The sequence below is a fragment of the Ahaetulla prasina genome, chromosome 3, assembly GCF_028640845.1.
Source record: "Ahaetulla prasina isolate Xishuangbanna chromosome 3, ASM2864084v1, whole genome shotgun sequence".
NCBI lineage: Eukaryota > Metazoa > Chordata > Lepidosauria > Squamata > Colubridae > Ahaetulla > Ahaetulla prasina.
This window is the reverse complement of record NC_080541.1, coordinates 189,103,149-189,118,815: the sequence shown is the minus strand read 5'-3', so window position 1 is coordinate 189,118,815 and position 15,667 is coordinate 189,103,149. Positions and strand designations below refer to the sequence as shown.

General features: G+C 36.3%; 2 protein-coding genes across 2 annotated transcripts in view; one reads left to right on the top strand and one right to left on the bottom strand.

Moving 5' to 3' along the window:
• The window catches only part of DENND2D (DENN domain containing 2D), a 44,807-nt gene extending 40,323 nt beyond the window's left edge, over positions 1-4,484 (top strand). Inside the window, exon 12 of the mRNA XM_058178411.1 lies at positions 1,158-4,484. Coding sequence (XP_058034394.1) covers positions 1,158-1,219 — 62 coding nt within the window. The 3' untranslated portion in view covers positions 1,220-4,484. The remainder of the gene's footprint in view (positions 1-1,157) is intronic.
• A 1,477-nt stretch (positions 4,485-5,961) lies between these two features.
• The window catches only part of CEPT1 (choline/ethanolamine phosphotransferase 1), a 36,351-nt gene continuing 26,645 nt past the window's right edge, over positions 5,962-15,667 (bottom strand). The window contains exons 5-8 of the mRNA XM_058178418.1: positions 13,855-13,986; positions 9,351-9,509; positions 8,977-9,102; positions 5,962-6,872 (exon numbers count right to left, since the gene is read on the bottom strand). Coding sequence (XP_058034401.1) covers positions 6,753-6,872; positions 8,977-9,102; positions 9,351-9,509; positions 13,855-13,986 — 537 coding nt within the window. The 3' untranslated portion in view covers positions 5,962-6,752. The remainder of the gene's footprint in view (positions 6,873-8,976; positions 9,103-9,350; positions 9,510-13,854; positions 13,987-15,667) is intronic.

Below are 15,667 nucleotides of genomic sequence, written 5' to 3'. Positions count from 1 at the left end.
CCCCCACGGTCAGTGATGGCCTCAGCTGATTATACCGGGATGCCGGCATCCACAGCCACTCGGTCTTGGCTGGGTTGAGCTGGAGCCTGTTTTTCCCCATCCAGACCCGTACGGCCTCCAGGCACCGGGACATCACTTCAACGGCTTCGCTGGGGTGGTTTGGGGTGGAAATGTACAGCTGCATATCGTCAGCATACAGATGACAACTCACCCCAAAACCACGGATGATCTCACCCAGCGGCTTCATATAGATGTTGAACAAGAGGGGCGAGAGAACCGACCCCTGTGGCACCCCACATAAGAGGCGCCTCGCAGTCAATCTCTGCCCCCCGCCCGCCAACACCGTCTGCGATCGGTCGGAGAGGAAGGAGGAGAACCACCGAAAAACGGTGCCCCCACTCCTAACCCCTCCAGCCGTCGCAGCAAGATACCATGGTCAATGGTATCAAAAGCCGCTGAGAGATCTAATAGGACCAGGGCAGAGGAACAACCCCTGTCCTGGGCCCTCCAGAGATCAACAACCAGCACGACCAACACCGTCTCCGTGCTGTACCCAGGCCGGAAACCGGACTGGCATGGGTCTAGATAGACAATTTCATCCAGGTACCGAGGAAGCTGATACGCCACCACACTCTCAATAACCTTTGCCACAAAGCGAAGGTTGGAGACCGGATGATAATTTGCTAAAACAGTTGGGTCCAGGGAAGGCTTCTTGAGGAGGGGCCTCACCACTGCCTCTTTCAGGGCGGTAGGGAAAACACCCTCCCTCAAAGAAGCATTAACAATTCCCCGGAGCCAACCTCGCGGAGCCAACATGCTGCTTTGAACTCTTCAGTCATATGGGAAAATGTTGAAAATAGCAAGTGTTTGATACGTGAGCAAAACTAGATGTGCCAAGAATGGGATGAGGAGATCCATTCCAACCCTTTTTCCCTCTATGTTCTATAAATTTATTCCTATCTTATTGTTCTTACTGCAGGGATTCACATGGCTAGGCAGTCTGCATTAGCCACTGCTTCCTAGTTGTTATAGAAGTCATATTTTTTTATCAAATTGACCCATGGAAGATTTTCTCAAAGTCATGTGTGGAGATCATTGTAAGGGATGTTTACATGTTCCAGACGTAATAACTAATGCACCTTTTGTTTTAATTGCAGGGTATTTCCAGCAGAAATTAAATGAATATCAAGAAGAAAAGAAGTACAGGAGACTCTCCTGAATCTTTGCCTCATAAAAGAAGATTGGTCCCTAGGAAATAGGCAGGCCTACAACTAATCATCTACCTGGATAAGGTCCATAGGTGAAAGATACCGTTGGTATTGTTAGCTGTCCTGATAGTACCTGTGCTTTGTTTGTAAACCATGAAAAGTCATGGGGAGCCTTGGGTACTGTTTTCTACGTTTTCCTTTTTCTTGTGGCTGGCATTACACGCTGCTCTTTACGTGCCTGAAATTTTGTAGTCCAACTGACAATCAAAGCTGTAGTTCCACAGAAAGAATGGCAGCATAAAAACTGCATTATCAAACAATCCTATTTTGATAATAGGATTCTACATTTTTTGGAAATTTTGTCAGATGCAGTAAATAATGCATAAGACAGAGAACGTACTGGAAACAGTGAGACAATTACATTCATTGGAAGCATTTTTATTTTCCTTAAACTGGTTTCCAGGCCAAACATCTTACATTGAATGTTTGTACTTGATGGGATTATAAAATAGATATTAGATTTCTACATGCATTCTATAGTTTGCTATGTTTTAAGCAGGAATGCTTGTCCCAATATCACATGAAATTTCTCCTACTAAACAGTTTAAACGAGGGAAGTAGAACCATAATATTGGATTAGAGAATGACTTGAAGTGCATAGTAATAAAGAAATAGAAAAAACAAACCCATCCCTAGTGACCATATCAACTTTGTAAAGGAAGTTGTCCACTCAATTTGACCCATTCCACCACTATAAAATATCAATGAATTGGAAGACACACATTCTTACACTGAACATTGGGGGATCCAGGAGAACAAGCAAACCCGAGGATGCTATCTTTGAGGGACTGTTGCTGTTCCTAGCATCATAAGAGACACTGTGGTGTCACAGTTAGAACAAGTAACAGCCAGTGAAAAGTTAATCAGACATATTTGTTCCTATTTACAATGAAATTCTTAGGGGCCTAAATCTTGGTGAATTTCCAGTGCTAATTTGGAAAATATTAATCAAAGCTATCATTTAGCTAGGGAAAAAAATCAACAATTTCCTATATTCAGGGTTCATTTTTTGCGACTTCAACAGTCTGATGGTTAGCTAGATTAGTTACAGATGATAAGAACTGAAATCTAACACAGTTGAATAGTGTTAGGTTGCCTTAGTTTACCTTAAGTTTTTCTTTGTATGTTACAAATACTAATATAGACAGCAAGTAAGGTGGTTCCAATGTAAGAATATAAATCTAATATATAAGAGAGTTATCTCAGGAGCTGCAAATTTTGCATACCTTTTCTAAAAATAGAAAGGTTGTCTTTATTCTCCCTGAAATATTCTGTCACTTTGCTGAAATAGAGAATGCAAGTAAGGATTAGCTTGGAGAAGACTGGATCAACAAATCTGCTATCTTCCAATTTCCCCAACATGCTTTGCCTCAAGATGAAATAAGAAGTACCATATCTTTGCAAGAGGTGGAAAAAAAAAAGCAGTGGGAGGGGACAATAGATGTCCCTCTTGCATAAGTTCAACAGTTTAGGATTTGAGAATGTGAGGCTTGGTGCTTGGTAGGCATGTTTTGCCACATGGTTTTGTTGTATATCAATTATTGCTATCTTGAGTAAAACAAATGTGGTATATATAAAGTCGAATGTCATGTCAAATTTAACAAAGTGTACTTTTTAGAATGTTTTAATAAGTTAATTTAATGAGAGTGTGCAAGTCAAGTCTTCTGACAGAACAAGTTATCAGGCTTATACAGTTACAGGAAAATTAGCTCAATATGCTATTGCAATGTCTTTTATAAAGTGTTCAGGTTCTTCAGCTAACAAACTATGTTAGAGCTTCCAAGAAGTACAATGCTCTATTCATAATTATATAGGAAGCTATATTCAAATTCTTTTCTAGGCAGGAGAAAAACTGTGCCATGTGCAACAGGACAATTTAATGTATAACTCGATTTTTTTTAAGATAAAAAAAAAATACAAGCTGTGAAAAAAAACGTAATTATCTAATCATATCTCTTTCTAGCCACAAGCATGCCATTAAATTGACTGCATAGAATAGTATAATCAGTCTTTCCACTGCATTGATGGAGGATGAATTACTAAATAGGAAGGCATATTATATTGACAGTCCCAAACTTTGAATCCCATCATCTTTCCAATACAGTATTGAAGAGTAACCATTTGGCTGGCTGTCCTTCCTATACTTAGTAAATCCAGAGTGAAAAATTCAAAGTTTTTGTATATAATTCAGAGTCATATTCACATCTTTAGACACAGTGATCTTTGTAATATTTATTAATTCATTTAAGGATATTAAACGAAAACAAAGCAATAGTCGGCATCTTATCATATAAATAAACTTTTTCTCAGGCCAACTGTTTCAACCCCTTCTCTTTGTTGTACACTAAACATGTAATGTTTGTTGAATTAGCCTGATCCTAAGATAAGAAATACACTTAATATTTTTTGACCCTTAGCCATTGCTTTGTTAATATGGGATGCTCCAATTCTTCGTTAGAGGGTTTTTTAAAAAAAAAAAAATCTGCTATCCAGCTTTATTATAAAGTACTCTTAACTGTTAAAGAATATTATTGATTTAGAATTATTTGAAACACATCCCAGTACTGACAATAACTTATGAATTTAAATATTGCTAATGTCCCATGTCAAACTGTCAAAATTCCAAGAAGATTTAATTGAATACACAATAAAATCTCAATTCAAAGCACTATTTGGGAGATTAAAATGTCTATTATTCCTAAATGTTTGTTAAATCTGAATCTGCTTCAATTTATGTCATTTTATTTCATTTGAATAATGACCTGATTATACCATTGGAATTACATCATTACACAAAAGATGCATCTGTAAACATATGCTTATATATCTACATATAAACATATGTAAATCATCCAGGCTACTTAATCAACTGAAGTGCAGTAAATGATGATATTTAAAATTTTTTACTGTACTGCTGTTTTGCAAATTTAGACAATTCAAATTTCTCTTGGAACAACTCAATGTTTTCAAAACTTAATTGGGGTTTTTAACTGTCCCTTGAATTCTTTTAAATATCTGGGAATAGTTATTCCACGGGAATATTCATTTATGGGTGCAATATATTTATGCTTTAGTTTCAATTACAAATGAACCTAAATCAATTGTTAAGAATCTTATTCATATTTATATTTCCTTATTTTGTGCCTTTACATTTTGTTGACTATATCTTACTCCTTTTCTGCCCGCTACATAGTGCTCCTTATCCTAAAATGGATATAAATGTACCTATATTATTAGGATATAATAAAAGTTTTGTGTTCATTTCTAGCTGTTACGTTGAAATATTCTCAATTTGTTTAATAAAATAAGCCAATGATTCAACATCCAATTTAAAAAGGCGGTAAAGTGCATCCATTAGACATTTTGATACACAATATTCTGAATCAAATAGATTTTCGGGGGGAAAAATATTCCACTAGGTCACATGAATGGATGGAAGGAGATAAAGAAAATGCATTACAGATTATTGGACATTAAGAAAACCAATTAATGAGTGTAAAAGATTATAGCTGGCTAATATAAAAGAAAAGAGGACTGTTTCAAGTACAGTATGTGGTTTAGAGAAGTTACTCATATGAATAAATTGCAAAAAATAGTCATCTAAAAATGATCATGGAATACAAGAAAGAAAGTGCCACAGAAGTGTATGCAGACATATACTATTGAAGGTAAAAAACCCCACTAATTTAATTCATTTTTTGTGAATACATATCCAGAATGTCAGCAATATAATATCAAATGCTTAGCAATATTTTTATTAAACTGGTCTTTACAGGTTGAAAAATCTGAGAAATAGTGTCTATAATCTATATGCTAGAGTCACTGTAAATATTTTTGCATCAACATTTATTGGATAATAGCTTGTCCAAGATAGGTATTTAAAGAGCCTTCAAAATCTTCTAAACCTCATTAGTATGGCTAGAGAAATGTTATGTAAAAAGGTATCATTATAAACTTCCAGTAATAGTGGAGCATGAAACTTGGTATTTGTCCGATATATATTATTTCTCAGAGATATAATTTTTACTAATTTTTTCCTTGGTTACATTTGACTCAATGTTACATAATAGAGAGTTAAAAACAAGTTGATTTCTTGAGACAGAAGCTTCATATAGTTCATTTTAGTGTGCCTAATAATATTACACTGTTGCAATTATTTCAGAAAATAAAATATAAATATGTTCTCAAGACGCCAATGAAGAATCTCTTCCTCTTGGGATTTGATGCTCATTTTGAATTGTTTTTTCCCACTAAGACAATTGTTCTCTTTTGAAGATAGCAGACAGCACAAGGGCAGGAAGTAACCCAAGATCAAATACTTATGAATATATAGGATAGTGTATCATCTATTACTTATTAATATATATGCCTACATCAATGTTTCCCTTTCCTGAAATGTATAATTATCAGTGCATCTCTTTTGCTTGCAGGATGAGTTTTATTTTGATGGGGTCCCATGGTGTATGTACTATTTATGTAAGAAACACTGCAATGAGCCTTATTTGCTTTGGGTCTGGGGTTTTGATTCCTTAATGCTAATATATTATAGTTCAACTGCACAAATATACTTTTAACAGTTCAAATTAATATTTTGCTGACTGATCAAAACATAACAGCACAAGAATTATTATAGTTATGAGAATTTTCATTTATTAAACAGAAATATTTTTGCATAAATTTTATACAAAAAGTAACTGCAAATTTTGTATAGACTTTCCACTGAAAAAAAACACCTGAAAATTTATTTTAAAGTGTTTATTTTAAAAAATAAATTGACAGATAACACACTATACTGCATGCTGACAATCATCCCACATTTTAGGGGACTAGGGTTAGAATTTTTTAAAGACAAAAGATGTCACGCACAGTGGCTGTGTATAATGTGCAATGACAAAATGATCAGCCACAGTGGATTGCTTCCGAAGATAGCATTTCAAGATGCCAGCTTCCAAAGACAATGCAAATAACATGAAGTATCTGTTTTCTTAAAAACTAACCACAGTTATCAGCAACTGGTGATGAATCTAGGCTCAAGTCCAAAGTATTCCAGCCACCAAGGTAGTGAGATGCCAGAGTTTCGCAAGGCAATTAATAATTATACTTTTGGGACAATATTAAATGAGCACTTTAAAGGATAATTAAATTAAAAGCAAATAGGCTTGTAGCTTGTAAATACACTGTATTAGAAATTCCTGTTGTTGGGAATCCATTTATCTGGTCAAGGTAATTACAATGATAACGCCTTATTCTCTGCATGCTTCTCTAGGTACACACCCGTGGACCTGGTAATATAGACGTTTGGAGAATACTTGGGATTCTCCTTTTGTTGGAGGACTGTCTAGCTAGGGGGTGTCATCCATAACAAAATTAGTTATACAACATTATTATAAATTAGATTTGTTCCTATCTGCTGCAGTTTCTGTAGACTCCTCAATATAACCGCATTCTCTCTTGTAGAAAACAGCTACTAGTTATTGCAACAACCTAGTGATGATTTGAATACGTACTGTAGGTCTTGATCTTAAAGACACTGATGTGAAGATGGGAAGCAATTTGATTGCAGACACTGACACAGTATCGGAGTAAATCAAAGAGAGAAAAAATCTGAAAGGATAATATAAACATGTATGAGATTTGGACATAAAAACTTTTACACAATGTATTCTTTGTGTTTTGAACCCATCATTTTAAACATGAGGATAATTTTTTCAATAAGATTTGATCTTGTCCAGATCGGAGAAATATTTTTTTCCTGCATTTTAAAGCAGAAGTGGGAGCTGGGAAAGATCCAGTCCCCCAGCAGCCTAAGCTAGAGGACAGGGCAGGCATGTTTTTAAAGGATGTACTCCCATGATGTCATTTCATGCAAAAGAAAATAATGCCTAACTTGGTATGAGTGAACCAGTTTAGTTTGCCCTTTTGCAACTGGAATGCTTGCAATGTCTCTGCCCAATCTCACCTGCCTTATATTTTCCCAAAAGGAGAAAATCCCCAACGTTCTTGCTCCAATGCAACTGGAGAGCTTAGGCTCTATGATTTGATGTCCTCTATTGGAGATATGGGATTCTTTAATATTCTAGGCTAGAGGATTTCCATCATCAATACAAAAACATTAACCTTTTCTTAATCATGGGCACGAGTCTATGAAAGCTGTATAGTTTCACAAGACAGAGCTGCAAACCTTATGTTGAAATCCCTTATCAGTCAAATGAATAATTCTTTCATGATTTGGTTATAACAATATTGTCAGAGATGGTGTAGGACAGCGTTGGCAAACTTTTTCGGCACGGAGTGCTGAAACAGGTGGGTGCGTGCAGGGGAGTGACAGAAATTGGAAGAAAAGTTTCCCGGTGCGCACAGATCACTTGGTCTTGCTCTTCCAGTTTCCAGCGCTCCCACGTGCGCAAAGACCAGCTGACCGGTGTGCATGTGTACGCCGGAACCTGGAAGAGCAACGGGCGATGGCTGGCATGCCTGGAGAGATGGCGCTGCATGCCACTTCCGACATGCATGCCATAGGTTCCCCATCGCGGGTGTAGGGTCTCCTGCTTGGGTGAGGGACTAGACCTACAAGGTCCCTTCCAACTCTGTAAATCTGTAAAAACTAAAACCCACAAGGAAAGAGAGCATTTTAAAAACATAATTGATAACATGGCTAAAATGAATTATATTTTCTTAAACGCCAATATTTTATTGAGGATATGAAGGGAACTGCAAAATGCTATCTTTCTTTAGAAACACTGGCTTACTTTTATAAAAGATAAAAAACATGGATTATTTTTCCAATGCACATAGCCAAAGGAAAGATTGATGTCTGGTCTAAGAATAAGATACTTAGATGTGATTTCTCAGTATAATTTTCTCAGACTGTAAGTTCAGCAGACTATAAAAAACATGTTTCTATTGTAAAAATTCTCCTTTCTCAACTACAGATGAAATTATTTTATTGTGCAATTTAAAACATCAAACTACTTGTCTAGTAGTTGGTTTCAATTTTAGCTACACCCGGTTCACTCGGCGCGTGCGCACTTGTGCGCACGTGCAATGCTTCTGCGCATGCACAGAAGCTTCTGTGCATGCACAAAGACATCCGGGCAGGTGGGCGGAGCCTCCCACCACCGCCGCTACTGATTTGCCCAATCTGGGGCAAACTGGTACTAACCCACCAATGTACTTGTTGTTTTCTGCTGAGAGTGAGTATCTATGTAAGCATGCTCCAGAGATGTGGAAAATTATACTGGTTTGTTTCTAGGTGCGATTCAAGGTTCTGGATGCTTCCTTAAAGCTCTACATGCCAAAAGGGCTTGGCTGTCTCCCTAACATCTGCAGGGTTGATGCATTCTGGATTCCTTCAATTAAACAATGTCAAAGTACCATAGAAGCATGCCTTCTGTATAGCACTGCCTGCCCTTAGGATCACAACTGCCCTTAAGATCCAGGAGGCTCCCACTTTGCTGTTAGAAGAAGCATGAAGACCTGGTTTTTCATTTCACTTTATTGCGCTTGCCATCCTTTATCTTTATTTTTTATGTATTATTGATTTTATTATAATTTATTTTTGTTGTTGTTGCTGTTGTGAGCTGTCCAGAGTTGTTGAGAATGGGTGGCATGCAAATTTATAAATAATATAGGAATAATTATGAATCCAGAGTTATCAATAGAAAACCAAGGATCTATACATGTATCTTAAAATGCACTTGCCACTTACCAAGGCAATCCAAAGTACAATGTATTCATCAATAAAGCTATTAAAATATTGATCCAAGAACAAAAGTGCTGGACCTATGAATGCTGTGTCGTGAAGGTGCATCTCGCTTTTGGTCATATGAGCAACCTACAGAGAAAAAACAAGCATTTGTTATTTATAATCAGAATTAATAATTTCTATGGAGGAAGGAGCTACATTTAATACATTTGATAAATGTTTCTCTTTAAGGACTGGATTATGGCCAGTCATAGGATAAACCCTGTTGAGGTGTCACCATATACACTAATGGTTCTGGACTAGGAGAAAAAAATAATAAAGCTATAATAGTGAAGCATTTCATAGAAAATGAGTTAAAAGCACAAGGAAATACGTACCACTAATTTGTTAGTTATCTTAGCAGAAACAAACCCAAAAGTCAGTATATAGAGGCAAGGATGTTTTTCAAAAAGTTCCACAGCAGATTTCTTGTAGATCATGGCAGCTAATGTAATGACAGTTCCAATATGAAGAAATGGTGAAAGGACACTTGTTCCCTACATAGGAAAGAGATTCAATATTAATTTACAATGCTGGGCATATAACATAAATGCAGTTGTCAGCATTCCAGAGCATACTGTTGTGTCTGTGCCCCCCCGAGCCGGGGCCCCTGCCAGAAAGTGACTCAGAAAGTGAGGGGGAAGGGCCATCAGGTCTTACCTCTGGAGCACCGGCTTCCCTGGCTCAGCTCCAGGAGCCAGAGGCAGGCCAGGTGGAGGAGATAACCAGGCCTCTGTCCCCTGACTCTTCCCTCCCCAGGCCACGCCTCCAGACCTGGCTGATGGCAATCAGGCCTGGCTGGACCCTAGGTTTCGTAGGCAGGAGAGGTGGGAACAACAGATGCAAGGGTGGGGCAGGCCTAGGAAGTGCTGAGTCATGGAGCCACAACCCACAGGATATAAAAGCAGCAAGAGCTGCTATACCACTTCGTGGCAAGCAAATCAACTGCTTAACTAGAACTGAAGTACTGTTTGTTCCTGGTTGACTCATCGGCATCAAGCGAGATAACAGAGACACTTGGCAGATGCTTGCTAGTTTGCTGCCAGAGCTGATAGTTGCCGGCTAATTAAGTCATCGCTCGGACTGAGGCAAGGGGGACAGAACACATACCTTGGTCAAAAATACATTCATACATACCTTTTAATTATAACTAAATCTCATTGAACTTTTTCAAAGTCAATGGGGAACTAATAAGAACTATATGACCTACAATATTTAGTTAAGATGCAAGGGATGAATAAGCATACATTTATCTAATTTATTTAATTCTGCAATTTAAAATTGCAGTTGCTCAGTTTCAAAAAGACTCTGAAAGGAATAACACTGAAGAAAAACGAAAAGAATTAAAAGAAAAAAAATTATCAGCCCCAAAAGAATGTATTGAACAACGTGCAGCTAAAATGTCATAATGGTTGGATAAGAAGCTATTAATCAGGTGGCCCTCCTGAGTTCCATTTTCACTGGCTAAGGGTTGCAGGAGGCCATCGCAGCCGAAACGGAGCTCGGGAGCCCGTTTTCGTTGGCAGAGCGTTTGGGCAACCACAGGTGCCGACACAAATGATGTTAAGCTGGCCACGCCCACGCCCCCCCTGCCCCCCATGATAAAACACAACCCTGATGCAGCCCTCAATGAAATTGAGTTTGACACCCCTGCCCTAGAAGGGTCCTGACGAGAATTCAGTTTGCGAGTTGTGAATGGAAGGTCATGTCTGAGGAGGCTGAGAAACTTAATTCCATCTATCCAGAGGCAAAATTATGAATATATTTAGAATCAGGGATGGCAAGATTTGGTAAATATGTTCCAATATGAAGTGAACTTGCTCATAACCAATTTTAAATTACTTAAGTAATAAGTTACTATATCGTATTTTCTTTATATTCCACCTAGATATAGTATCTCGGAAATATAAAGGACAAAAAAAATTAAAAACAAAAAATGAGGCTGGTGGCAACAGATCCTTTGAGGACCTTCAAGAGTTAATAACATTGACTTTAATTTTGAAGAGAAAGATAATAGGAATACAATTTTTAAATTACATTTTGGACTTTAAAGGGCTACAAGCCAAATTGGACAATTGTGTTCAGCTTTTCTATGAGTATAGAGTGGGAGATGGAGGAGTAAAGCAAAAATGGATGTCTTAAGTTGTTCAGAAGTTTGAGGAGGAAAAAACCCTATTCAATGGAATTGATGATTTTGTTGCCAGTTTCAACAGTGCAATCAGTACATACCCCAGAGATTGCAAAGCAGATTGTGGGAGGCACTGATAAAACTCATAGCTTATCACCTTCCTATGCTTTATATGTAGAAGGGTGGGTAATCTATATGTTTCATGTAATTCCCAATATACAGTGGTGTTTAAAGTTTGTGAGGCCTTTTGCATTTTTAATGTTTTGTCATCAAAATGGCCTAAAACATGATCTATTTTCCACCCAATCCCAAAACTTAGACAAGAGTACACAAGTGAACAAATCAGCAAAAATGGTATACTTATTCACTTATTTATTGATGAAAATGATTCAAAGCTACATATTTGTGTATGATAAAACTATATAAACTTTTGCTTTAAGTAACTGGTGTGCCCTCCTTGGGCAACAATAACTGCAAGTAAATGTTTCCAATAACTGATCAGTCCTGCACATCAGCTTGGGAGTATTTTATCCCCTACCTCCACACAGAACAGTGTTAACTCAGACTTTTGGACTTCCTGCCAAAACATTCACTTCCTTCTTTGATTGTACAATTTCTATGTTTTGGATTATTATTAGCCGCAGTGGCACAGTGGTTAGAATGCAGTACTGCAGGCTACTTCTGCTGACTGCCTGCAATTTGCAGTTCGAACCTCACCAGGCTTAAGATTGACTCACCCATCCTTCCAAGGTTGGTAAAATAAGGACCCAGATTGTTGGGGGCAATATGCTGACTCTCTAAACCACTTAGAGAGGGCTGTAAAGTACTGTGAAGTGGTATATAAGTCTAAGTGCTATTCCTGTCTTGTTGCATGACCAGCTTTCTCTTGGTCATGAATTTAAGGATAAATACCCTTATTTTCCTGTAGAATTTGCTAGCACAATTGAGAATTCCATAAATAATGGTAGCCATCCTGGTTCAGAGACAGCAAAGCAGGGCTGAATCATGGTACAACACCACCATCTTTCACAGATAGGATAAGGTTTTATACTGGAATAAAAGCTTTTACTTTTTGTCGAACATAAAGCTTTTCATTCAAGGCAAAAAGTTCTATTTTGGTCTCATCTGTCCACAGAACATTGTTCCAATAGCCTTCTGGCTTCTGAATGTGGCCTTTCACGAATTTTAGATGGACAGCAATGTTCTTTTTAGAGACTAGTAGCTTTGTCCTTACAATCCTGCTATGTACACCATTGTTTAGTAGTCTCATGTTCACCAATGCAAGGGAGGGCTTTAGTTCCTTAGATGTCACTCTGGGTTTCTTTGAAGCCTCCCAGACTATTAAACACTTTGCTATTGGTGTGATCTTGGTTGTTTGTCCAGTCTTGAGAAGAGTAATGAACACTTCATTACTATTACTTCTACTTCTATTCAATCTACCTGGCAATGGACTGGTGAACCCAAATTCTTTGGGAATAATTTTGTTGCCTTTTTCAGCCTGATGAGCACTATACATTGTTTTTCAGAGATCCCCAGAAATCTCCTTTGTTTGAGCCATGACACATTTTCACATGTTGTGAAGATCAGACTTTGATACTGGTACCCAGAATTATTTTCTTTAAATAAGGCAGAACTTCTTACACCCAAACCTGATTATCATCCCATTGACTGAAATGCCCGACTCTCATTTCCCCTTCAAATGAACTGCTAATCCTAGAGGTTTACTCATTTTGCCAAACACAAATATATAGTTTTCAATCATCTTCCTAATTAAATGAACATGTACATCTCTGACTCATTTGTTTAATTAGGTAATCTAGTTTCAGGATTTGTGTGGAGAACAGATCACATGTTATGTCATACATGCAGAAATACTGAACATTTAAAAGAGTTCACAAACTTTTAAGCACCACTGTAAATATTAAACTCATCTAAATCAATGCAAAATCTGCTCCAAAGACAACTGGTCTTAGTTTATTTTTAGGAGATCATCAGTGGTGCTCTAGTAATCTAAGGAGTGTGGACAAACAAAAACTGCTGTTTTCTTTAATCTTGATTGGAATGTGTTTTATGAAAATGTATAAAATCAATCTATCATAAGACAGTTTGAAATTTGTAATAGAAAATGATGCACCTCCAGAGTCAGATGTAATTAAGTATTTTATTGGAATTTTTATTTAGATGTTGTATAATATACTCTTTCCTTTTACTAATAATGTAATGGAGGAACTTATTAACTTGCAAAAATTTTAAAATAAGATTATTTTATTTTAAATCATATAGAATCAGATTGACTGAAGTAATTTTGCTTCAGATCTTGTCGCTGAGAATGCCATCTGATGAGAACTTGAAACTAGGAAACTGATATTTTTCATTACAAACTCTATGCCTGACCATAGAGATCTAGTCTACCTCTTTTGTCCTGAGTTTGGCTTCTCATCTAATCCAGGAGAAGGACATGCTTTGAATGTTGAAATGCATTGGAGAACACAGAACTTTGAATTTTTAAAAATCTGTTATGATGCTGTTGAGAATTTATTGTTTTAATGATAATTTTTATTGAGGGTTTTTTTTTTATAACCCCTATGAGCCTTTGGAAAAAAAGGAAGGAAGGGAGAAGAAGGTGGGAGAGAGAGGGAGGGAGGATTATACAGAAGAGAAAATAGAAGAATAATGTATACTAAAAATACAAAACAAAATAGAAAAAAACTTACTGCTATGGTTGATCCATTTTTGCCAACTCCACCTGTGAAGATCACACCAAAGTAGTTTGTACAAGAGAATATGGTTCCTGCTACTGTACAAATAGCTGGAAGTATTTTCATGTGAATGTTTAACACTGGAATCTTAACAAGAAAGGAAAATATTAAAACAGTTTAAATATTTCATGTTAATTTTATTTTAGATTTCAAATGAACTCAAAACATTCCACTTTTCTAAATCTGTATGCAGGAATTTTCTGGAACAGGACTTTAAAAAAACCTTTGGAATACATTACCTTACCTTTCAGATTTTTTTTTTATTTATAATGAAATGCTAGACCTATATGTGACCATTTATTTCTTAAGAAAAAGCAAATAATAACTGAATGGAAGGACTAAACATTTGAATGCCTATTTTGGCATAATCAGGAAACAAGATTCAATTAAGTTATAATAGATATTGTCTTTGAAGTAAGAAATGGCATAATGAAAACAGTTGACTGTATGTGTTCAGGGAAGAAAGCTGGTTGAAAATTCAGAAGAATGAGGACAGGACCTTTGGATATACTCCAAAATTCTATGTCACAGAGACATAAAGGGGAAAAAAAAAGCTGCATGGGAATACAATAATGGATCATTTTGCAGTACTCTGGACAGAACCAAGCAGATGGCATTGATATGGAGGGCTAGCACTCACGGTTCCATGTATAGTATCTGATAGTCAGAACTATACTACTTGTAAACAATGATTAATGGATAATAATGATTATTTCACCTACAATAATTTACATCATCCAATTATTGTTAATTTCATAAGAACATAGATAGCATCTGATAGTCAGAACTACACTACTTGTAAACAATGATTAATGGATAATAATAATGATTGCTTCACCTACAATAGTTTACATTATCCAATTATTGTTAATTTCATAAGAACATAGAATATTGCTCTATACCACAGTAGACTAACATTGCAATGGCTCTGTGGAATTTTAGACTACTGAAGATAACTGAACCTATGCCCTTCTGCACACAAAAGGAGGCATTTAGTCATTATAGACTAAATGGTGTCATGTGAAGAAATGTTTCCATTTCTGAATATAAACATAATTTTCAAATAATTTTCTTATTTATGGCATAATAAATATTTGTTCCATGCATTTAATACATTTTTCTCATGAAACAGATAGCTATTTTAAATTGTAGAATGGCAGCATACCGTAGTTCCAGCATCCATTTCCCTTACAAAGAGTGATACAAAGTAAAAAAAAAAAACCTTCTTCCTCATCATATTGTAAACATTTGTGCCTTCATTCATTTGGTTTTTAGAGACTACAGACATTTCATTATTTGTACAGAATCACACATGTGCTAAGATGAACAAAACTGAAGGGAGACCACAACAATATATTGTAAACATCTTTCAGAATATTCTAGGACTACACTAGCATGAAATGTAGTAAAGAAGGCTGCTATCCCCATTCTCTGTCCCATTCGATTTGTTTCTCTTTAACTTTTGGACAGAATACTGCAATAATACCATTAGAACGCATTTGTGCAACTATCATGTAAATATAAAGTGATACAGAAAGAAAAGTAGAATGTTTGAGTATATATACTGATATATACAGTATTTCCCTTTATTTAGTACACAGCACTATGTCTTTTTTTACCCAATATTAAAAAAACACTTAAGTAGCTAAGGGTACCAAATGAAAGAAATATTGTTTGAAATGAGCATTTATGCAAGTTTTAAAATAATTTGTTAGTTTTATTTGCTTTTACTGTAATTTATTTAAGATCCACCAATTATTCATTTTCA